The 23,105-nt window shown below is 47.6% G+C and overlaps 1 protein-coding gene across 3 annotated transcripts in view; it reads left to right on the top strand.

Moving 5' to 3' along the window:
- The window catches only part of LOC104550852 (mitogen-activated protein kinase kinase kinase 3), an 82,638-nt gene that overhangs the window by 56,644 nt on the left and 2,889 nt on the right, over window positions 1–23,105 (top strand). For all 3 annotated transcript variants that reach the window (XM_061997235.1, XM_061997233.1, XM_061997234.1), the window contains 10 exons: window positions 238–349; window positions 7,943–8,076; window positions 11,291–11,364; window positions 13,278–13,345; window positions 15,234–15,326; window positions 16,318–16,509; window positions 17,811–17,959; window positions 18,656–18,787; window positions 21,871–22,000; window positions 22,572–22,749. In XM_061997235.1, the coding sequence (XP_061853219.1) occupies window positions 238–349; window positions 7,943–8,076; window positions 11,291–11,364; window positions 13,278–13,345; window positions 15,234–15,326; window positions 16,318–16,509; window positions 17,811–17,959; window positions 18,656–18,787; window positions 21,871–22,000; window positions 22,572–22,749 (1,262 nt within the window). The remainder of the gene's footprint in view (window positions 1–237; window positions 350–7,942; window positions 8,077–11,290; window positions 11,365–13,277; window positions 13,346–15,233; window positions 15,327–16,317; window positions 16,510–17,810; window positions 17,960–18,655; window positions 18,788–21,870; window positions 22,001–22,571; window positions 22,750–23,105) is intronic.

Here is a 23,105-nt window from a genome sequence, read left to right as displayed (position 1 = left end):
GTCAAGTACCTGTATTTGCTGTTATCAACTGGAGCTTAATCTTACTAGAGTATTTTAATAACAGACGTGCCTTGTGAAACATTTTTGGATCACTCTGGACTACGTGCATGTCTCTTTTTTTGTTTTTCTTTATAGTTCTTGGGTAATGTGGTCATGGGGAGCCAAATACAGGGTTTCACATGGTGTGTCCACAAGGACTCTGGCCAAGTCTGATCATTCCCTTTGTCTGATTACCAGCTCCTCCAGCCGAATAACAGCAAACAGCATGAAATGAGGATCTCCAGATCCATGGGTGATATCATGGGATCCCTGTACAAAGACTCCGAGAGGACACGGAAGTATTCAACAGGTCAGTGAAAGGCAACGCTCCCTGGGGTGTATTTTGCTCTTACAAGCTGCTCACCATCCCCTTTCTCTTTTCTATCACAACCCTGGAGCTGCTATACAGTCTGGACAGCCACCCTGGCATCTCCCACCAGTCACTCAGTGCAGTTGTTGCTTATCCTCAGCCTGAGGAGGAGAATCTGTAAAGCTGCACAGGTTGAATGAAGTTATGCACAGCAGAGAGCCACGTTGGCCATGAAAGCTAACAACAACAGGGGATATGAGGTGTAATTTAGAGGGGATATGCAGCAATCAAAATCTCTAGTGAGTTTGATGCTACTGAGATTTATCAGAGTGAAGAGTGAGGACCTACAGAAAGCCAAGGCTTTTTGAGATCTTGGCATATTTACTCCTTTAACTATCTATTGTTGTTCTCTCAGTGTCTCTGCCCTTTTCTCAGTGAGCAGAATAATGTACTTGAATGAGCTTGGGTGTCTTAGCTCCTGAGTTGGGCCTACAAGGACCAAGTACATGTCGAAATGAAGTCTGTGGTAACTGCTTTTGTGGTTTCTCAGGACAATGGGTGTGCACAGTGTTTTGCAGCAGTTCCTTTGAAGGTGCTGGGAGTAGAGCCCTGCAGCTTCCGGAGCCAGGCTGGCAAATACCCAGTCTCTTCTTGCAGCCCTGTGGGGGCTGCAGTTCGACTGTTTTCTGACTTTGTAAAATACTATGAGCTTTTTGAAATGACAAGTACTCTTGGTAAGCTGTCTGTAGGACCTTTTTGTGTGTAGAACCTTGTAGGATTTTGTAGAGAGCAGGGTGGCTGGTGCAGTACTGGTAAAGCAGCCCATAGGATTGTATATCAGGGGTATAATTCTTCATGTTACTCCATGTGATCTCTGATGTTTTTGTACAATTACTTGACAGATGTAGAAAGGACAGCATCAGAGGCCTTGATTAAAGTGGGACACTCCTATACAAATACACGTGAAGATATACCTCATCCCTCAAAGACCCTCTGTACTTAAATGGCAGTAAAGACTTCCAAACTCTTTCTTCTATTCAGCAACAGTATATGTTTCTCTAACGATTTGCCCTTTACATGTCTCATAGTCCATTCTGCTCTGATAACACATCCTGTGGTTCTCTGCACCTCAGACAATGATGTTCTTCTGGGGTAGCTCCAATATAGCCCCTTGGGCAGCCATGCACAACACTTACTGAAGCCAAGGGTGGTAGATGTACAAGAGCTCTCTTGGTGGTTGAAGATAGAATTGTCTTTTTCTATTGTGCATGTCTTTTTCTATCTCACCTAGCTCTTGAGAGTTTGCTCAGAGTCTGGTAGAGTCATTCATTAGATGACTCTGAATGAAATGAACACACAGATTCATGGTAAGGCAGAGAGCCTTGGCAGAAGCTGTGCTTCAGCAAAACATCTCTGCTGCTCTCTTTTTGGTACTTGTTAAGCTGTTAACGTAAACCAGTGAAGAACTGTGGCACTGGCAGCTGTCACTGATGTGTGAACTGAGCCTGATGGGCAGAATTGATTCCACGTGTAGCCAGGCTAGTGAGAAGATTAGTTCTTGCAAAGTTAGAGTTTTCTGCTAACTTTTATGCCATGTTCTGGCATTTCCTTACTGTTTTGGAGCTTCTGCAAGAGAGTCTCTGACCATGTCTATGCCACTGACTGAGGTGTCGCTGGAAGGGAATGCTATAGGTAAGACAAGGCAGACAAAGGAAGAGATACCAGCTCTGCAAGGGCCTGAGGTACAGATGGATTTTGAGGGAATAGCAGGGTGGAAGAATGGTTGTAACACGCTGGTTTAATCCAGGTAATGGAGGAGGATTAGACAGCACCGGATGTAGGATGCAGAGTGCTGATATGGGGATCTTCATGGAGGGTCTCACCATTGCTGGTGCATCTAAACCAGCATCCTCAGGGCTGTTACACAGTTAGGTAGCAAAGGTAGTCAGCACATGCTACAGTCATCCCTCTGATTTTTTTTTTCCCATACAGACTGTCAGTCTTGCTCTTGTTTTGAAAAGAGACTGCAATAAACTTTCTGCATCATTAACAGCACACCAGAGCTCTCTTTGGAGTTATCTGGGGTCTGTAGGAACCTACTGTAGCTCTGTAGAGGAGGTGTTCACAATCCAGCACATTGTTTTTTTTGACCTTTAGTCAGAACTGGGTAATCTTAGTAGCTGTGCAGAAACTCCAGTTAGCTGAAAGGGAGAGCAGTGTTTCAAATGGAGCATATAGCTGAACATCAGGCAATAGCCAGACAGAGATGATCCTGTATTGTGGTTCCTTGAACCAGAGATTTCAGTGAATTTGATGGATAGTCAAAAGGCAGCCAAAGAGGCTGGGATTTCTGTAGGAAAAACTGCCCTTCATGTGCCGTTGCAAGGGATTTTACAGTGTTTGCTTCTGCTGTCATCAGTGTTCCCTGACGAGAGAATCTTGCTTAACACAATGCAGCTTTTCTCTTGAAACCACATTTAAAGGGAGATTTAAAGTGACTTTATAAGAAAAGGTGGTTCAGGGTCATGTTCTCAGTGTTTCTAAGATGTCTTATGTTTTTCTGCTGACTCTGCTGTGTTAACGGCAGCAAAAAATAATAAAAGTGCGTGTTGTTGGCACAGTGGAAGGGGATAGATGTTCTGGGGAAGACTGGACTATTTTTGCTTCTGATGGACAGAAAACGTCCTCACTCCATGTCCCTGAAAAACCTTAGGCAAAGCAATATTTTCTTTTTTTTTTTTTTCAGTGGAAATCTCCCCCACTCTTCTTTTTAGTGGGTAAGGGGAAGTGGAACATGTTCTGTTCTCTTGATGACCAGCATCTGTAAATGCTCAACTGAGTGCCAGGAAACTTGGGTTAAAATCTATTTGGGTTCTGAGTTTTCAGATAACTGAGGGTTGTTTTTATTTACTTTGAGAAAATATATGTTTCAGAAAATTATCCACACATTGTTCAAGAGCCTCGTTCCAGATTCATCATTTCAGTGAAAACATGTGCCAAATGCTCTTACATTTCCCCATGGTGGCAATCCAGGCTGCTGAGCCATGCCATCATGTGCCTGCCAGCTCTCTCCAGACCACGAGCCAGTGCTGGCTGGGTATGTGCTCTAGAATATGGACCAGCTATGGGGACAGCAGGACTTTCATCTCAGAGAATTGCCACTACAGTGATGATTCAGAGGTTTTTATGGGTGTCTGGACACGTGTGCAGCAGCACATAACCCCTTGCGAGCTCGCTGAGAGGATCTGAATGCAGATCTCTGAAGAGAGGTGGTACAAAGACTTTGCTGGTGCACGGGCTGGCCAGACAACTGAGAAACAAAGGCCTGGAGGTGACATCTATGCCATTAAACTCACAGGACTGGGACATGAAAGCTGGCTGGCTGTTGGTAAGGTTGCTTAAGCATTAGCACATTTCCTGGACAGCAGTATACAAATTAAGGGAGCATGGACTAGGGACCTGTTGCAAGATTTGCAATGGATGAGACCTCCTCTATTTTGAGAAGAGGAGGAGAATTTAGCTGGGTGCATCATGCCAGCTGCTTTAGGGCTAGAAAATGGGCTCTGTCCTGATTATTTGTACAGAAGAACCCTAAAATTGGCTTTAAATCAAGATGTAGGAATCCACTCTGAGTATCACCACAGAGGGGAGAGAGAATTGTAGGGTCCCACTGAAAAAGAAGAAATTGAAGGAGATTTGGTTTGTCTGCTCATATCTCCCCTCAGCAGTCACAGAGTGAGACATTGCCTGCAGGTTTGTCTCTTGTGTCTCTGCATCCTGAGCCCTGTGTTTCTGCCGGGGCTTGGGAACAGCACATCTCGACGTGGTGTCCATCATGGAGCTCTGGTGACGTCATCCCAGGGCTGGGCTCCCTGCGGGTTCAGCTGTGAGCGTAGGAAGCTGCCAGCAAACTCTCCCCAGCTCTGACTTTTAAAAGGGGCTTTGCTCCTCCATCAGGACCCCTGATGCTGGTCAGAGCTGGATGAAGTTCGTAGGAAGGACCTGCCAGGGCAGGGAGAGAGAAGCCAGGGAAGGCGGAGGGAAGCCAAGCCTGGCACAAGGGAGCTGGCTGTACGTGCAGCACCACAAACTCTGCACATACTGCATGAAAGACATTTCTTAAATAAAAATAACAGAAGGGAACATGAAAGACCCCAGTGGGTGCCAGCAGTGACTGTAAGTCTCCGTGCTGGCCTGGTTCACCCTGCTCGGGACGTGCTGTGCTCTAGTCTTAAATATATGGCTTTACGTTAGTGTAACATGGAGCAGGAATCTCTTCCCAAAGCACCTTCCCTCAAAGGGTAAGCGAGGTCAGATGCTCAGCCAGTGCCAATTTCTGTAAGTTTAGGAATTTTAAATAGAGCTGCTAAGATCTGTCCAGCATCCTGCTTACAAAGAAGTGCTTCAGAGCCTGCCCCATCTCCGCTGGGTCTGCAGACTGGAGCTGATGTGAACTCCTGTGGATCCTCTGGGAGTCTCCTCTCTCTGCTTGGAGCTGCTGCTGGTTCTTGAGCATTAGGTTGAGTGTGAAGAGCACCTGTGATGTGTCCAGCAAGCACATCTGGGCCTGTCTGTCTGTTTCTGCCTCGGGATGGGTAAAGGAGCATTATCTAAGATAGCCAATATGCCTTGTGTTACGCCTGCTATCAATTAAGCCTGCCATTGGGTACCACAGTCACTCTTTCTCCCTTACCCTTATCTTCCATCCCTCCCTGCCAGCAGCACTGAGATAGCCTTGAGGTTTCAACAGGGCAGGATAGTGCTGGGGGTTATGGGAGATCAATCTTGGGCTCCAGAGCTCTGCTTCCACCACTTCCCCATGTTTCTCCTGGGTAGATGGACATGCATGGATGTGAAGCAGGAGCAACCAGTGCTCCTGGAGGTGTGAAGCTGCATAAGTTATTTTGAGCAGCTCTTCTACCCAAACAGCCTGTCAGAAAGGGATTTGGTTCAATTCAGCAGCTTCCAGGCTTGCAGAAGCCTAAGCATTTTGTTTAACTTCCTTGCCTGCTGGGAAATCACTAGTCTCTTATCCCTTTTTTACAGTTTTTGGCAGGAAATGTGACTCTAGAAGGTCAAACACAACTGACCTGATGACTGAGAGTATTTGTTACAGGCAAAGGCTTAATGTGAGATCATACAAAGTCTTTACACTTGTAATAAAGCTCATTTAACTCCCTGTGTTCAAAATCAGGCAGGATGTGTACAGCTTGTTGTCAGATCCAAGAAAGACTTGCTGGAATATGAGTGGGTTGTTGCAGAGAGAGATCCCAGCACTGCACAAGCAGACCCACACCTCATTGTGGCAGTAACAGAAAAGCTTAACAGAGCTGAATCCTCCCAAATGTCCTCTGGATTGACATCTGCTAGGCAGAGGAGGGGATGATACTGCAGTGATTTATCCAAGATACCTGAACTAAGAAATGGTTAAATGTTTGTTTGCTTATCTTCAAAGAGAGGATGCCATGTTTACCAACTGGTTTTGTTTTTAGGGCTGGGGGAAAGCCAGTTTGTTATGAGCTCTGCAGTACTCAAGAGATTCTCTCCCCTTGATCTTGGCCTTCCTTCAGTTGGACTTCTTTCGCTGTGTTCTTATCCTGCAGGAAATCTGTGAAGGAGAAAATAGGATGAAGAAGTAACTCAGGGCCATATGACTTTTAATTTTACAATCCTAACACAGAGGCTGGAGGAAGATGTATTGTGGAACAGAGAGATCTATGTGTTTGGTATAAATTCAGCAAGCCTGATTTAGTGATCTGTACTGCTGGGGTGACACTATTAAAGTCAGAGGCTCCCATTGCATGTCAGCTTCAGTAAAAGATGGATACTTGGATTTGTAGTGTTGATCACGCTGATGGTTTTATGCCAGAGATCAATCTGGCACAGTAAGTCTGATGCAAAATAGCAGCAGAAAATGCAGAAGCGTTGTGTTGATTAATCACTGCTGACTTTTTTGATGGGATAGGCCCCTTCCTGGTACCTTTCCCTTTCAATATTGTGCTTAGCCTGGGCATGTTGTTACCAAATGGTAGTGGTGAACCCAAGAGTTGGCAAATAGTGCTGCAAAAATGGATACAAAGTATAAGGAAATGCATCTCCATATGCTTTCTAACTCTTTAAGCATGTGTACTTAGAAATTGGTTTAAAAGTGAGTTGTGTTGTGTGAAGGCTCACATGGCACAATGCCGACCAGTTGAGGCTCCAGCATGGACCTCAGTCAGCAATTCCTTGCCATGAAGTGATGACAGCCCAGGGATGGAGGGCAGGGACTGCAGAAAGACACGCAGAGCCAAGGCTGTGCATCTGGGCCAAGTGAGGACAGTGCTCCCTGAACTATGAAAAGGCACAAGGAATCAATTAGGGTGTATTTAGGGGAGTAAGGGAGAGGAATGGGTTTTCCATATCAGAAAGCTGTGGAGTTCTTTCCCAAGTGCCAAATAGAAACCCTCTTATGCTAAACAAACCTGATGGGGAGCCTGTGAAAGCCCTGCTGTCTGTGCTGAGGGGCACACGGTACACTGCAAAACCTCAGGTGTTTCCAGGTGGCTATGGCTGGTGTGGAGCCTCTGGAGCTACAGACACAGGAGACAATCTTCTCTTGACAGAGGAAGGGGATGAGCTGATCTCACAGGTCATCCCATTCTCCATGGTTCTTGGATTTTGAGGGCTGTTTTCCTTCCATTTAGTTTTTATATATATAGAGAAGGAGGTGAGAATCATAGAATGGTGAGGGTTGGAAGGAAAGTTGCGAAATCGTCCAGTCCAAATCCCTGCTAAAGCAGGTTCCCCTTGATCAGGGGGCACAATGTGTCCAGGTGGGTTTGGAAACCTCCAGAGAACGAGAGTTCACACCCTCCCTGGGCAGCCTGTGCCAGGGCTCCCTCACCTCAACAGCAAACAAGTTTCTCATTGTGGAACTTCTTGTGTTCCAGCTTATGTCCATTACCTCTTGTCACTGGAGATAACAGATAAAAGTGTCACCTCATCTTCTTGACATCCACCGTTTAGGTACTTATAAGTGTTGATGAGGTCTCTCCCAGTCTTCTATTCTCCAGGCTGAACAGCCCCAGGTCTCACAGGTTTCCTCATAAGGAAGATTCTCCAGTCCCTGAGAGGAGGGGCTTTTGAGTGCAAATGATTTTCATATACGAAACATTTAAGTCACCTGAGCTGTTTCCCATATGGATGAACAAGGTAGTGATGTGATCTAGGGAGGAAATGCATAGAGGTCAAAGAGGGGGTGGGTTTGGAATCTGTGTTTTGGTTTGAGATTGACTCTGGAGACCTTTTCTATCTGACATCAACAGAGTACCTGGATACAATGCCAACTCGTAAGATCCAGGGTGAGTTGAAGGCTAAGGTTGCTAAATGTGTGGCTCCACAGGAACAAACTGCTCCTGTTGCAAAGGCTTTGTAGGATGCCCATAAACAGTATCGTGTCTCTAGCTCCTACATTCCCTTCCACGCTAGTTCAAATGCCGCAACATTACCAGGAAATCTGTGGTCATTGAAACAGTGTATCTGGAAGGACTTGGATGTAGCCAGTCCTCTCCTTGACCTGTGCCCTTGACCTGTGCCTTTCCCATGTCCCAGGCTCTCTGCACACCGGCCGAAGCTCTCCACCCCCGGGCAGCGTTCCTGAGGAGCAGCAGCAGATTGCTCGCCAAGGATCCTACACCAGCATCAACAGTGAGGGGGAGTTCATCCCTGAGACCATGGATCAGAATGTAAGTGGGGTCAGGGCATGAGGGCTATACCGAGAGTTTTGCCGGGAGTGCCCTTAATGCCATTAAGTCATAGAATCAGAATCATTTTGGTTGGAAAAGACCTTTAAGATCCCTGAGTCCAACCCCTCCCCTCACACTGCCAAGCCCACCACTAAGCCATGGCCCTCAGCACCTCAGCTACACAGCTTTGCAATGGCTCCAGGGATGGGGACTCCATGACCTCTCTAGGCAGCCTGAGACAGTGACAACCCTCTCAGGGAAAAAGTTCTTCCTCAGCTACAAACTAAACCTCCGCTGGCGCAACTTGAGCCCATTTTCTCTTGTCCTGTAATTCATTACTGGAGAGATGAGACCAACTCCCATCTCACTACAACCTCCTGTCAGGGAGTTGCAGAGAGTGCTCATGTCTCCTCTCAGCCTCCTCCAGACTAGATACTCGCAGCTCCCTCAGCTGCTCCCCATCAGATTTGTTCTCCAGCCCCTTCCCCAGCCCTGGTGCCTGTCTGTAGATACACTCCAGCCCCTCAGTGTCCCTCTGGGTGTGACAGGCCCAACACTGAACACAGCACTCGAGCTGCAGCCTCACCAGAGGCCAGCACAGGGGGACAATCATTGCCCTGGGCCTGCTGGTCACACTAGTGCTAATACAAGCCAGGATGCCACTGGCCTTCTTGACCACCTTTGCACAAAATGAAATACCTATGCATGGGGCTCAGGCCGGGATTTTCCAGGAATGGGTGTCTCTGGGCTTGATATGCTCAAGAAACAGTAAGCCTAGTTTCTAGGATCCCTAAAAGCCAGCTGCAGTGATGATGGCAACATCCTCAGGTATCTCAGGAGGAACATAGTTGAGGGACACATGTGCATGCTGTGTCTGCAGCCTTTCTGGATCCCAGTGACCACAGATGTCAGCACCTCTTGCTGCTTCCTATGTGTTGTTTCTGCCTGACTTCTGGTTACAGTTCTTGGCTGTGCTCACAGCCTCTCTCTGTGGTTTTGCCTATCTGTCCCTCCCCCAGATATTTTTCCCCTCTCTCTTAAGGAGTTTGTGCATTCCATTCCCTCAGTAATAAAAGAGCAGCTAGTTCCTCAGCACAGTGATAAGCAGCACCTTTTCCTCAAATCACTTTGGTACTGACGATGAGGGAAACTGCAGTGTCGAGGGGCCAGAGGGGAGCAACTTGCATCTCTCTCTCCATTTGCATCCCAACTCAAGCTATAGCTCCAAAGAGCTTAGTGTAGGTTTTGTGAAGTCAGCTGGGCTGTCTGGGCACACAATTCATTCTCACAAAGCTCTTGGGAGGGCAGAACCAGGATCCACAATTTGCAGGATGGCTGACCATGCAGGAAGGACACGGAATGACATCTGGAAGGCACTAAGCTCACTCCAGCAGGCATCTGTGATGACTCCCAAAAGATCTTGCCTGGAGAAACGTGCATTTCCTACAGTCAAATAGCACCCACTGGCTCTGCTTTTGTGTGCAAGCAGTGCTAATGTTTCCATGACAAAATTGTGTTTTCAATGGTTGATGATACAGCCATTAATAAACTAAGAAGTCACTCTGGGTGAGTCTTGGCAGTCTCAGAGTGTAGATGTATTTTGTTCCTTGCAGCCAAAAGTTACCTTTCTAGTGTTTTCACACACCTTCCAGACACATTTGGTAGGATCAAGACAAAGCATATGTGTGCGGGGAGATGGTCCCCATGCCCCCCACCTTGGGGTGTAAATCATCACAGCTCCACTGGCTGCTAAGAGAGGTCTGTTAGTACTAGCTGAGCTCTAAGCCTGCTCCTGATAAAGCTTCCCAGATGCTCTCCTCAGTGCTTCTACAGCAACATGCTGTGGGTGGCCTGCTGCCCTCTCTCGCAAATTACGTGCAGGAAAAAGGGGATTTGGGGATGAATGTTTGGGTTTGTTGGGTTTGTTCTCATATGAGCTGTGCCCTCATGTCCTTGTGCTGCAGCTTCCGTATGTGCCCCATGGAAAACCACTTACAAACTGGTGCTTGCTGCCCTTTGGGGTAAGCTCCAGTGCAAGCCTGGGATGTAACTGTGGTCTTTGCCTTGAGACCCACTTGGCAGATGAGCAGAGGTTGAGTATGGAGCCTGCTTGACTTACCAAGGTTTTGCTTTTGAGAAATAAATCTGTTTTGGCATTACTTTAATGCTGATTAAAACAGACCTGATGTGGCTGGCAAAGATGGGGACTGGGATCTAGCAGAAGTCTTGCTCCTCTTTGGCTTGTGCAGTGTGAAGGACGAGTCTTTGGGGATAAAAACTGGGAAGCAGAGAAAAGCCCCACTTTCCGATTGGGCTTGTCCCACCAAACCAATGCAAGCTGTTCCAAGGAGGCCTAAGACAGGGCCTTCCCTGCCTGGAAAGGGGGAAGGAGGAAGGATGTGGGGCCCGGAGCCAGCCAAGGGTGACTCCCTGTGGTGTTTAACCTTGTTCCTCAGCTTTCCTGGGATGAGCAGGGCTGGCAAGTGTCCTGCAGCCAGGAGGAAGCATCCAGCACAGTGTGGCCCTGAGCAAGGGCTGCTCTGCATAGAAGTGCACATAGCCCTGAGGTTTGCCACTCAATACAAAACCTCTGTTGTTACTAAACAGCTATAAATAACCCCATCCAGTACAATGTCTCATCCAGGAAGCGACACAAATGCAGCTTTTGACTCACTGAGCTAGTGAGAGCCAAGGCAATTGCTCCAGCCAATAGCCCTGATGATACTTTGGTTATCACTGGAGAGAAAGGCTGGTCTCATGTGCCAGGGCTGCTTGGGGAAGTCAGGAGTCCGGAGCTGGGATCCTGGCTGTGGCACATAATATCCCTTCAGTCTTGAGCACATCATTTGTGTCCTGATTTTTATTCCTTTTTTAAAAAAAATGTTATTATTTTTCACAAATAGTTGGAGTACTTTGAATCTTATTGACTTCTCAGCATGTTCTGAACATAAGGGTGCTAATTATCTTTGCCTCCACTTCCCTGCTAGCAAAGAGCAGCTGGAAAGAACAGTCATCCAGAAAGGACACCAGAAATGGATTTCCATGGGGAAGAAAACTTCCATTAGAGTAGATCTTATCTCTACTGGGGCTAGCATCAGCTGGTGAATCGGCCAGCTTCAGTGGAGCCTTGTTGACCCTGCAGAGATCTGCAAGGGCTGGAGCTTGAAGAGCTACAGTGTGTGATTTTATTGTTTGTCTTTTCTTTCACTGACAGATGCTCGAAGCTTTCATCAGCCCCGATGGGTCACTATCTGGGAGCTGCCAGTCACTGGACAGATCTGTGGACAGGTGAGTCCTGCATGTCACCAGGTTCACAAGCTGAAATGCAGCCTGTGAGAGGAGTGGGGTCAGTGGCATCCCCTGAGCTTCCTATTGGGGTGAGATTGCACCTGAGAAACAAATTTATCCTGAATGCTGAAAAACAGATAATAGCACAGATGGTATATATATCCTGAGTTGCAGTAATCTGGACAAAGAAGCTGGGGATGTGTGGGCAGCCTGGCTTCATGTGCTCTAGTTTTCTGCTTTCCCTCTCATACCCCTTTGGCTTTCTGCAGTCACCAGGTCAATATTTTGTTAGTCTCTCCATGCCTCCTCCTCCTCCCCCCCAGGCATGCTGTCTGCTTTCCATTGACCACTTGTAAATCAGGCAGCCCCTGCCAGCAGCCACAGACGTGTCAGTCAAGGTGCTGAGGGCACCAGAGGAGCCACAACTAAGTTTAGCTTCCCAGCAGGAAGCAACTGGGACACGTTGTACCGGCCCCGGCTGCAGTTCAATAGTCGCTGGGGCTGCTTGGTCTGAGCTCACACGTGCACAGCATCCGTGTGTTTGCTGCTGAGCGTGGTGGGCTGTGTATCAGACAGAGTGTCCTTTTTGGGAAGCATAATATATATTTTTGTTTCCATCTGCATCAAAGAGTTTCTCTTCTTTTTTTTTTCCCCCTGTTGCTTTTGCTGCTGTGTTCCAGCAGGTCTATGCAGTGCTGATTTGATTCTGTAGTGTGCTTTGGGTTTGCAGCTCTGTGCACTTTGGATCTGTCTCAGTATCAAAGTCCATTTCCTTTTGTGGCTTTTAATAATTTCCTGTGATGTATTTGCTCATAGTTATGGCTGTATTGGAGCTGGATTCCTTGTACTTCCATCCTCTATGCCCCAGCTTTGCTTTTACATAGACAGAAGGAGCACAGCCTGGTTGTAACACTCCAGCGTGAAGTGAGAGAAGAGTGGTAGGTGTGTTGGCAAGAGGAGTATGGCTTGATTTCACACACAAAGCAGCAGGCAGCTGCGTTCAGTCATGGAATCTAGGAGCTGGAAGAGACATGAGAAGGGCTGTACTCTTCAAAGGCAGAACGAGGAGTAAGAGTGACTATTCCTGCAAAGATGTAGCTGAGCCCTTGCAGGCAATTGCTGGAGGTGGCATTAGCCTCAAGAGGGCAGAACTAGTCACCAGCCATGGTGACCAGATTGAGGCTAAGGTGTAACACAACAGAATCCTCTTTGCCATAGCAAACTTGCTGTGATCAGCTTTGACATGAGTACTTTACAGAGTGGATTTCTGCTGCTATGCCTGTTTTGTTAAAAGGGAGAGTGGAAAAGCAACCTGTGCAATCACCCTGTTAGCCCCCTCAGAGGCTCACTAGGATTGCTGAAGTCCCCTTGCAGTACTCTCCATGTAGTTTAAAGACTTTGTGTCTTGAAAGAGCAATCCCTCCCTCTTCTCTCCTGCTCTCCCGGGAGAGTATGTGTGCCTTTTGGACCCTCCTGTGTGAGGGAGATGGGGGATGACTTTGCAGAGAAGGGGAGAGGTGCATGAATCAGCTGTGACTGAAGGACTTGAGGGTGTGCATCTGCAGCAGCTGAGTGCTGTTCATAGAAAGCAGAGCTACACAGTTGAACACTTACATTGAGGGAGGAGATACATAAGTATTGTGGTCTTTGGCTGCTTCCTTTCTGCCTGGTGACTGTTTCCTGCAGCATCCTGTTTATTTGCCACAAGGGAAAGCAACAAGGTGTCATCCAGCAAAAAAATGAGACTCTTGTGCAGGTTGAGGATGGGAGCTCAGCTGGGTAGTCTAGGCTGATCAGTGGTCAGGGCACCTCCTGGTATAGCCTGTCCTTTCTGCATGTTACCACTTCCTAATTAATTCCACAGCTTTTCTGCTATAATGAAGTATGTATTTTGTTTTTTAATCACTTTGCAGCCCTCCCTTTACCCAAACCCCGGTTCCTGGAAGGAAAAGCCATCCCAAAGACAGTCTTGATTGCATGGGTAAGCACTGTTCTATTTGCTTTAAAGTAAAAAATGCATGTAATAAACTGGATAAAGACCAGCACTGCATGAGGGCTAGCACTGCATGAAAAGTAATTAAAGACAAGCAAGCAAACCAGCTCCCTTGCTCAGGTTACACTGCAAAATGACTGTGCAGTAATCAAATGTGAATGTTCTCTAAAACAAAAGACCCAGAGCATCAAACACAGACAGGGATGCTCTTATAATTGTTAACCCTTCTTGGCTCTGCAGCAATAATGGTAGCACCAAAGAGCCTTTGGGCCTGGTTCAGGCATCAATTTATGGTGTCAGCAGCCCAAACGGGGTATTAAGGGCCCTGAAGTAAGTGGATACAAGCAAGTAAAGATGATGAAAGACCAGAGGTGGTCTCAGTGTTGGAAGAAGGTGCTGAAGGGGCCTTGCTTTTGTATTTGGAGACTACTGTGAGGTGCTGACAAGCTGGAAACAGCCTGGTGGGATCAGCTTTTGTCTCTGCTTGCACTCATGAGTTGCCCTTCCAGGATCTCAACTTCCTACCCGAGTCCCAGACTCTCCAGGGAGTTCTACCTTTCCTGCTTGTGTTAATCTATAGTGCTGCAAATGCTGTTAGAGAAACTGTGTGGGTAACTTGCAGGGATCATAGGTTCCTGCTTAATCACTTACAAACACCCGGCTGGTTAAATCATGGAAACTCTGTAATATTGTAATGACTTTCACTATTAAAAATGAGCAAATGGCAGTCAGCCTGTGTTATGCAGACTCATTTCTGGCCTGAGGCAGGATTTCTAAATTGAACTGTAGGGATGAAGCTGCAGTTAGTCTATGTTGCTGAAGGTTTTAATACCTCCCCAGTGATCAGGGAGGCATTTTTGCTTTGAGCCACCACTTGCCATTGTCCCTCACACGTGGCTCGCCAGGAGCCTCTTGACCTGTCCCTGTTGCTTTTCTTGCTGACCATATTTCAACCATTATGTGCTGCTGTCATGGGGAAATCATGCAGAAGTGCAGCAGAGGCCAGGAGTGGCCTCCAAGGAGCGTCTGCTAGCACCAGGCTAAGACAAATAAACAAACTGTGTCATTAGAGCTGGACAGAGGGAAAACAGCAGGTGAAAGATGGGGAGAAATCTCAAGTCATTCAGTGCTACCAGCAATAATTTCCCCTGGTGCATTTTTTTTTTTAACTGAAGAAGGAGAAGTCCTGATCTTACTTATTTGTCTGTCTCATCATCTTATGCCTAATCAAAACTCTGATGGTCTTTAATCCCTTCTGTATGTTCTGTGTCTATCTTTCTAGCATTTAATCAAAGTAAATGTAAGAATGTAGAGCTCTGGGTATGTAAATTGATCTCTGGCTTTCAAAGGTCGGAAGTCACATCTGAGAAAGAAGAGGGGAGAGATGGTCCAGTGTTAGCCAAGTGCTGGATTTTTGCCTTTCGCTGGAAGTAGCTGATGTCAGAGCAGAAGTTTTGGAGTAGATGGATCTGGGCCTGACCCCACCTAGCAGTTTCCATGCTAATTTTTGCATTTTCCGCGTGCAAATAAGACGTTTAGTGTTCTGTCTTGGAAAGAAGGCCTGGTCTGTGTTAATCTCCTGCCTTGCATTTGAACAGTTTGGGCCAGGGTCCATAAAGCCATCAGTTTAAAGCTCTTTGATATAGCAGGGGGGACCAAGACTTGTGTGTCTAATCCTTTACGTTCCACCGAGGATTGTGTGACTGTGGGTAGATTTTGGAGTGAGCCTTGAGGAAGGTGTGGTTGTGTGAATGAACAGCTTGGCACTGCCTTCCCTGTAAATTCAGCGTGAAGACCAGAATGTTTTCCCCTAAGAGCACTCTGGGCATTTGATGCTGAACTGATCTCAAACATGTGCCTTCTTCCCTCCTGTCAGATTTTGACATCCCTTTCTGCGAAAGGTTTGGCAAAGGTGGGACCTTCCCGAGGCAGTACCACCTCTCCCAAAGCCGCAAGGACTACAGTGATGGTAAGAAAAGGATGGAGAGTCGGGAAGGAAGGTGTATGGGTCCAGGATCTCAGTGGCTTATGACAGTGCCTGGGCCTGGAGAGACTTGGCAAGGAGAGGTTTCTAATAAAGGGAGAACCACCAAGTAATTTGGGAGTTGCTTGTGTATACTGAAGAGCACCCTCTCTGAGGCCTTGTGGGTCTGATCTTGAAGTGCTGAGCATCTCCAGCTTGTAGGAAAGTCAGTGCTCAGCTCCTCCTCTCCTTACACCTCCTGTTTTAACTGAGCCCCAGGGACCACTGGTGTTTCTCATCCCCTGGCAATGCCAGCCTTTCCATTCCCATAACTTTCTTGCTTTTGATGCTGGTTTGTGATGTTTACAGCAGGTTTCTTCAGGAAGTCCCTTAACAGTTTCAGCATAGCAGTACCTGCTCACATCTCTGTTTTAAGATGGTGAGCTCTGAGCTTTAGGGACTACTCTATCACCTTCTTGCCACTGCTTCTTTCACTGTATGAGACTGCAAGTAGTGAGAGGCAAAACTGGATAAGAATCAAGTTCCCTTGGCGAAAAAATACTGTGGACATGCAGAGAGTGTATTGAGCCTTCCAGAATGAGCTTTGTCTCACTGACACCACCCTTCTGAAAGCAGTTGCCACAAGATCTGGTGCTGCTTGTGTGGTCATTTGTACTGTGGATTTAGAGAGTGGCAGGGATAATCTGCAGTGTGAATCTCTCCCTGCTCAGAGTTTGAGTAACAGCCAGCAAAAACCTCCTGATGTAATTAAGCTGTTGCAAACCCCCCTGGAAACACCTGCATTAGATGTAATGCCTGTTTTTAACAACTCTTAAATTGAAATTGAAAAAGTTGCCAGAGCTTTGCTTCAGTTTCATGAAACTTGTTTCATTTCAAGAGGTGCATCACTGGCTGTGGGCAGTGATGTAAGAAGGTGGTGACAGGTAGATCCAAGCTGGTGTTTATGTCCTTCCTGTGACTCCCTTTTCTCCTCCAGGACGAAGGACTTTCCCCAGGAGTTACTTTCCCCAGGAGAACCTGTTCCAGCTTGTCCCTTCGAGCCGAACCAAGAGCTTTACTGGAGACAAGCTCAGCACCTTGCAATACGACGAGTACAGGCCCAAATGGTGGAACAACTGTGAAAAAGGCCTGCAAGTCTTCAGCACCTCCCCTACAAAAGCCAGGGATTGTAAGTGAGCCCAAGCCACTGATGTCTGAAATCTCAGTATGTACTGGTCTCCATGCAAAATTGAGTTCCTGTGACCTGCTGAGTTACTGGCCTTCAGCTAAGCCAACCACGTGTGAATGCACTTTTATCCCACCCCAGCACAAGGCATGCTGTGCTAGCTTAGGACTCAACACTGAAGAGTCCCTGCAACCCACTGGATCTTTGAGGTGGAATGTTTGAGATGCTGGAGCATATCCAGAGATGGGCAATGAAGCTGGGGAATAGTCTGGAGCATGAGTCTGTTGAGGAGTGGCTGAGAGGGCTGGGGGTGTTTGGTGTGGAAAAAAGGAGGCTGAGGTGAGACATATCACTTTCTACCTGAAAGAGTGTTGTAGTGAAGTGGAGGTTGATCTCTTCTCTCCAGTAATGAGTGATAGGACAAGAGAAAATGGCCTCAAGTTATGCGAGGGGAGGTTTAGATTGGAGATAAGGAAGAACTTTTTATCTGAGAGGGTTGTCAGCCCCTATGCTAGGCTGCCCAGAGAGATGGGGGAGTCCTCATCCCTGGAGATACTGCAAAGCCGTGTAGCTGAGGTGCTGAAGGCCATGGGTTAGTGTGAGGGGAGGGGTTGGACTTGGTCTTAAAAAGCCTTCTCCAACCAAAATGATTCTCTGATTCTATGATCTTACCTTGCCCTTGAGCTGAGAGCGTGTATGGGATCAGCTGGTGCTCATCACTTGCTGAGTTGCTTGTGTGTTGCATTGTCAGTGTGCTCATCCAGCAGAAGCTTCCAGGAGACTTGGGATGGGGGAGCAAATGCATCCAGAGGCTCCATTCCCTTGACTGACATTACTGTCACCCCAGCACCCCAAGATGGTGTTGCAGGCTGCTCTGGTATTGCAAGGCTGCCCATACTATAGAAATTGGTGGATTCTGGGCTGGTTCAGATAATAGCCTAGGAATGACTAGTGAGATAAAACTCTTTACTGGTCCCTGCCTGTGTTGTTGGTCAGCTGTGTTGTATCATACTAACCACTCGTGTAGCAGAGGAGAGAAAGTCCAGCATTAGGTAGGAAAGCAGTTTTTGGAGGAAGGCCTCTTAAGGAATGGGACTTTTCTGTGACTTGTTTCTGCTTTATACTAATGCTAACTGGGAGATGTCCTACCCTACAAACCAGTATCACTAGTGCAATTAAAACTGGTTTATCATGGTGCCTCTGGGAGAGGGTGGCTCACTGCCTGCCCTGGTGAGCATCTTGTGATGGACTCTGACGCTGAAGTCTCCCTGCTGTGATCTTTTCTCAACCCTCCTCCCGTATAGCCCTGCAGGCACCTGTGAACTGGAGGCTGGGGAAGCTGCTGGGAAGAGGAGCTTTTGGGGAGGTTTATCTCTGCTATGACGCTGACACTGGCCGGGAGCTGTCAGTGAAACAGGTGCCTTTCGACCCTGACAGCCAAGAGACAAGTAAAGTGAGTATAAGGACAGGACTGTGCTTTGCAGCACATTGGGGAATGGTGGGCTGGAAGCTGAGAGGTGGCAGAGGGATCCATGTCCCTTGTGGAAGACTGTGTGGAGATACTATGTGTTGTTTGTTCTCTTTGGGGTGGTCCTGAATGGCTTGTGGCACCAGTCAGGATGCTCTGGTGATTACACCATCTCCTAGTTCCTTGGTCATGTCGGCCCTCTTTGTCTCGGGTATCATTTCTTCAGGTCTGTCTGCTCTTCCTTGGTTTCAGCCTTCTTGCTCCCTTCACCTTTTTCCTGCTCTGGGTGTTACATTAGCTTTGCTGGTGCCTTGATTCACACCTTTCCAGAAAACCCCCTTGAGCACACAGAAGTAAACCTGTCTCAAAGCCAAGCCCTTGTGTATCCCACCTGTTTCTCCCTACCTTCTTCTTAGGGCAGCACTCCTAATTTCTGAGCCTTTTGTGACTGAAAACCCACCTGGATGAGTTCCTGTGTGACCTACTGTAGGTGGTCCTGCTCGGGCATGGGGGTTGGACTGGGTGATCTTTTGAAGTCCCTTCCAACCCTTAAGATTCTGCTGTCCTCTCAGGCAGCTTCACAGGTGCTATGAAGAGAGTGCTCACCATCGAGCAACACTTGGATAATATTCCCAAAATAACTATTCCTTTCCATCCTAAGGCATATCTGTTTTGTTGCAGGAGGTGAATGCCTTAGAATGTGAGATTCAGCTGTTGAAGACTCTCCGTCACGACAGGATAGTGCAGTACTATGGGTGCTTGCGAGATCCTGAGGAGAAGAAACTGTCTATCTTTGTTGAATACATGCCAGGAGTAAGTGTGCTTCCTGCTAAAGGTTGTCTTGAGTGATAGAGAACAGATTTAGACTGCCCTGGAGTTTGGTGGAATTTGGATCTGGAGTTAAAACTGTTCAGCTGAGATCCTCTGTATCTGCTGAGCCATACCAAAACAGCAAATGCAACCCTAAGGCTTGGGAAAGCATAGGTGTGAGTCAGATGTCATGGTGAAGCCCCTCAGCCTGCACCAGCATTAAATCAAAGGCTTTGATGTCAGGTTTTAGGTTTGAATCCTGCAGCAGGGTGTGTTCACAGTCTGGAATCTGAGCTCGGTTAATGTGGGACATGATCCAGATCTGACTCCAAACACTGTAGTCTGAGCCCATCCTTAAGTATTTATTGCAAATCCCTGCAGGAAAAGCTAATAGTACAGCTGTCCACCCACAGCTGTCACCAGTTATCTATGGCTTTCAGCACATGTGTACTAAAACCAGTGTTACTGGAGTCCTGAGCAGGGAAAGACTCACAACTTTTTGTGTTAGTAGCATTATCTTCTCCTGCAGGAGTGGCTTAATTTTGTGACGTTGCAGATACAAGATGAAATAGCCCTAGGGAAAAAGAAGATCAGAAAGCTTTGGCAGAGTCTAAGCAGGGGCTGGAGAGTGTATACAGATGAGTTGAAAGTCTCTTTCTCTGTTTGTGAGCATGTGAATTACATCAGCCATGTAGACAAAGTCATGGGTTAGTATCAACCAGTACATTATTGACATTGTTGGAGGATCTGTCCTCTGAGTTCCTGCCTGTCCAGCTGGAGCCATTCCCCAGAGTGTGGGAGAATAAACCCTTGTTTATACAGAGATTTGAAAGGTCAGAAGGGACTATTAAGTCATCTGGTTACAAATAATTGTGGTCATTAGTAAATGTGCTAGAACTTCTCCTAACACAACTTGCATGTGAGTAATTAGGTGGGCTTCCATGCCTTTGAGCCCCTTCCAGGCCCCATCTTCCTCTTCTCTGGGGGCAGGCACCTCTCTTTCAGTCCTTGCCAGAAGGCATGGACCCAGAGGAATAAGCCCAGGAGTTCCAGCAGTCCCCCTTGCTGCTTACCCTGCAGCGTGCCGACGTTTGTTAGCAGCCAGGAAGCCAACATTTGATGCTGGAGCAGTGTCCAGCAGGGCTGGAAGTGGAACGTTTGAGTTTTTTTAATGATAAACTAGAGCTCTGACCAGATTGGCTTTCATGCTGCAACAATGGCTCACTTCACAAAAGCAGCTCAGGGCTTTGGTTTCCAAGGCTAGAGGGAGGGAATGCATTCCTAAACCTTGCAGGACAGCAGCTCTGCCGTGCTGGCTGTGGCCAGGCTTCTGATTTAACACAGCCATCTTGGCAGAATCTTCATCACGGTGCCAAGCTGGGGTGCAGCATGAGTCTGGAATTCTTAGGCTTGCCCTGTTAACTAACTGACTCTGTTTTCTGTCGTGCCCTGCCCATAAACTTTTATTATTGAATTTATGCTTGGAAAACAGAATGGTCTGTTTGACCACAGGCCTTGAAGACCCTGTTTCCCCTGCTTGTTTGATGTCCCCCATCAGTGTGAGGGAGGGCAGGATAAGAAAGCCTGTTTGCTTGTGAGTGAGGGAACATCTCCTGTATGCAAGCTGTACCAGGGGGTAATTTCAGAGCATCTGGAGTTGCTTCCACAGCACTGAGAGAGGGAAAGGAGAGGCCATCCACAGGATCACCACCAGCTTCAGGAGGCCTGAAGAGTAGCTGGGCAGAGCAATAGCAGAGGTGGGTGGGTGTGGAAAAGCTGATGGAGTTTGAGTGACTGATTTGGAACAGAGTAGCCCGCTGTTCCCAAAACAGAAGGACTGTGGCAATCTTGTATCAATCCCAGAGCTGTAGGAGAGGCAGAAAAAGGATGAGTTTCCTCTCCTGCTTTCCAGCAAATCTGAATACTGGAGGTAAAGCAACCTCTGATACTGAACCCCAGAACTGCCACTGGTTCATACCTGCTAAAGCCCACGTCTGGCAATGTGAGGGATGTCCATTTCCCAGTGGACAGAAAATAGAGCTAAAACCCAGGGGGTCAGCCTCTGGCAGACGATAGCTGTCTGCATCTCTGCTTCCTTTCCTCTTTGATCAATAAAGTCAGACCAGTAGGAGCCTGCAGGCCTGGGGCAGTCATTCAGGTCTTGCAAATTGTCAGCCCTGGGTGTTCTTGTTGAAGCAGCCCTGTCTGGGGCTGATTATGCCCTTCAGGAGTCCATCTGCCCTGGGGCAGTGGGGGCTTCTTGCTGTGAGAAGTTGTGAGCACAGGCTTCATCAAAGATTCACTGGATCAGCTTAGCCCTGAAGAACTAGTCTATCCTTTCAGCTCGAGGTATAACTGTTCCTCAGTGTGGCCCTTCTCCCTGAGCTGTCGGTGACATCCAGCCACTAGAGGGGGAGAAAGATCTGTACTGGTGGCAGAAGGTGGCCCTGAATGCCCATCCCAGGCTGAACACCCCATGGGTGTCTGCTCCATTCAGCACTTTACTGTTGTTTTTAATCTTGCTCTTTCTACAGCAGAGGGTGTTGAGATGCCCATTAAGAATGGTCAGAAGAGTTTAAAAAGTCCCTGTGACGTGACTCAAGCAGGTCAAGAGAGATTTTCTTCCCCTATGACTCTGCCCTGGTGAGGCCTCATCTGGAGTGCTGTGTCCAGTTCTGGGCTTCCCAGCTCAAGAGGGACAGGGAACTGCTGGAGAGTCCAGCACAGGGCTATCAAGATGATCAGGGGACTGAAGCATCTTCCCTATGAGGAAAGGCTGTGGGATCTGGGGCTGTTCAGCCTGGCTGAGGGGGGACCTCGTTGATTTGAGCATGAGGAAAAACTTCTTTATTGTAAGAGTGAGGGAGCCCTGGCACAGGCTGCCCAGGGAGGGTGTGGATTCTCCTCTGGAGGTTTCCAAATGTGCCCGGACACGTTCCTGGGCCCCCTGATTGAGGGGAACCTGCTTTAGCAGGGAGCTGGGCTGGATGATCTCTAAGAGGTCCCTTTCAAGCCCCACTATTCTGTGGTTCTGTGATGGTTCTGCTGGTCCTTTACAGTTGCTGTGTTTTGTTTCTTTGCAACAGGGCTCAATAAAGGACCAGCTAAAGGCTTACGGTGCTCTGACTGAGAATGTCACACGCAAGTACACCAGGCAGATCCTGCAGGGAGTCTTCTACTTGCACAGCAATATGATTGTCCACAGGGACATTAAAGGTGAGCAGAGAATACAGACACTTCTTGCTTGCTTGGATTGCTTGAACCAGCCTGCTGCTGCTGCAGTGTGATTTCTTGTGCAAAATGCCCTTGGCCTTTATCAACTTCAATTGTGAGAATCCTGAACAAGCAGCTGAAACCAAAATCTTGCATTATCCTCCTGCTTGGGTAACCCAGATTAAGTACTCTCCAGAGGGATTATTGTTAACTGCTCTTACACATCTCAAAACTTGATGTTAATAGACCAAGGACTGAGAGGCCCTGGCATTCAGAGATATTCTGGGCTCTGTTCTGCTCTCTGGCAGTGGGGAGGACAATCTGTCGTCTATTCCCTGACACCTTTTGGGAAACCTGCTGAGTGAGGAGATGCTGAAGACAGTCACCTCTCTTGGAGAGCAACTGCCTTGAGGGAGAGGGCTTTTCTGTAATGCTGAGTCTAGCCCCCCAAGACCCTCTGGACTCCCTCATGGCCAGCTCTTTGCCTGTGTTCTTTCTGCTTTCCACGCTGTAGCTGCTTCAGTTCAGGTTGCTGCTTCATCTCTTGGGGTTTTGTTTTTGCTTTTCACCCCAGGTGCCAATATTTTGAGAGATTCTGCTGGAAATGTGAAACTTGGAGATTTTGGGGCCAGCAAACGCATCCAGACCATCTGTATGTCTGGGACTGGGATTAAATCTGTCACAGGAACACCATACTGGATGAGCCCAGAGGTTATTAGTGGAGAGGGCTACGGAAGGAAAGCTGATGTGTGGTAAGGAATGATACACGAGAAACCCCACCACTGCCCCTTAAATCAAAGTTGTAATGGGAGCAATAGCTAGGAGCTAGAGGACAGAGCAGTGCAAAGGATGGAAATAGGAGTTGAATGTTGGGATCCATGATGCAGATATCATGGAATCTTAAGGGCTGTAAGGGACCTTGAGAGATCATCCAGTTCAACGCCCCTGCCAGAGCAGGACCACCTAGAGTAGGTCACACAGGAACTCATCCATATCCAGAGAGAGGATGTTGTAGCTGAAGGTCCCAGGATGGGAGCAGTGAAAGAAACAGTGCTTTTAGAAGTTTTCACCATGGCTGAGGGTCATGTGCAGCTTGAACCCTAGCTGC

This window comes from Colius striatus, chromosome 5 (assembly GCF_028858725.1).
Source record: "Colius striatus isolate bColStr4 chromosome 5, bColStr4.1.hap1, whole genome shotgun sequence".
Lineage (NCBI taxonomy): Eukaryota > Metazoa > Chordata > Aves > Coliiformes > Coliidae > Colius > Colius striatus.
This window is presented reverse-complemented; position numbering and strand designations above follow the sequence as displayed.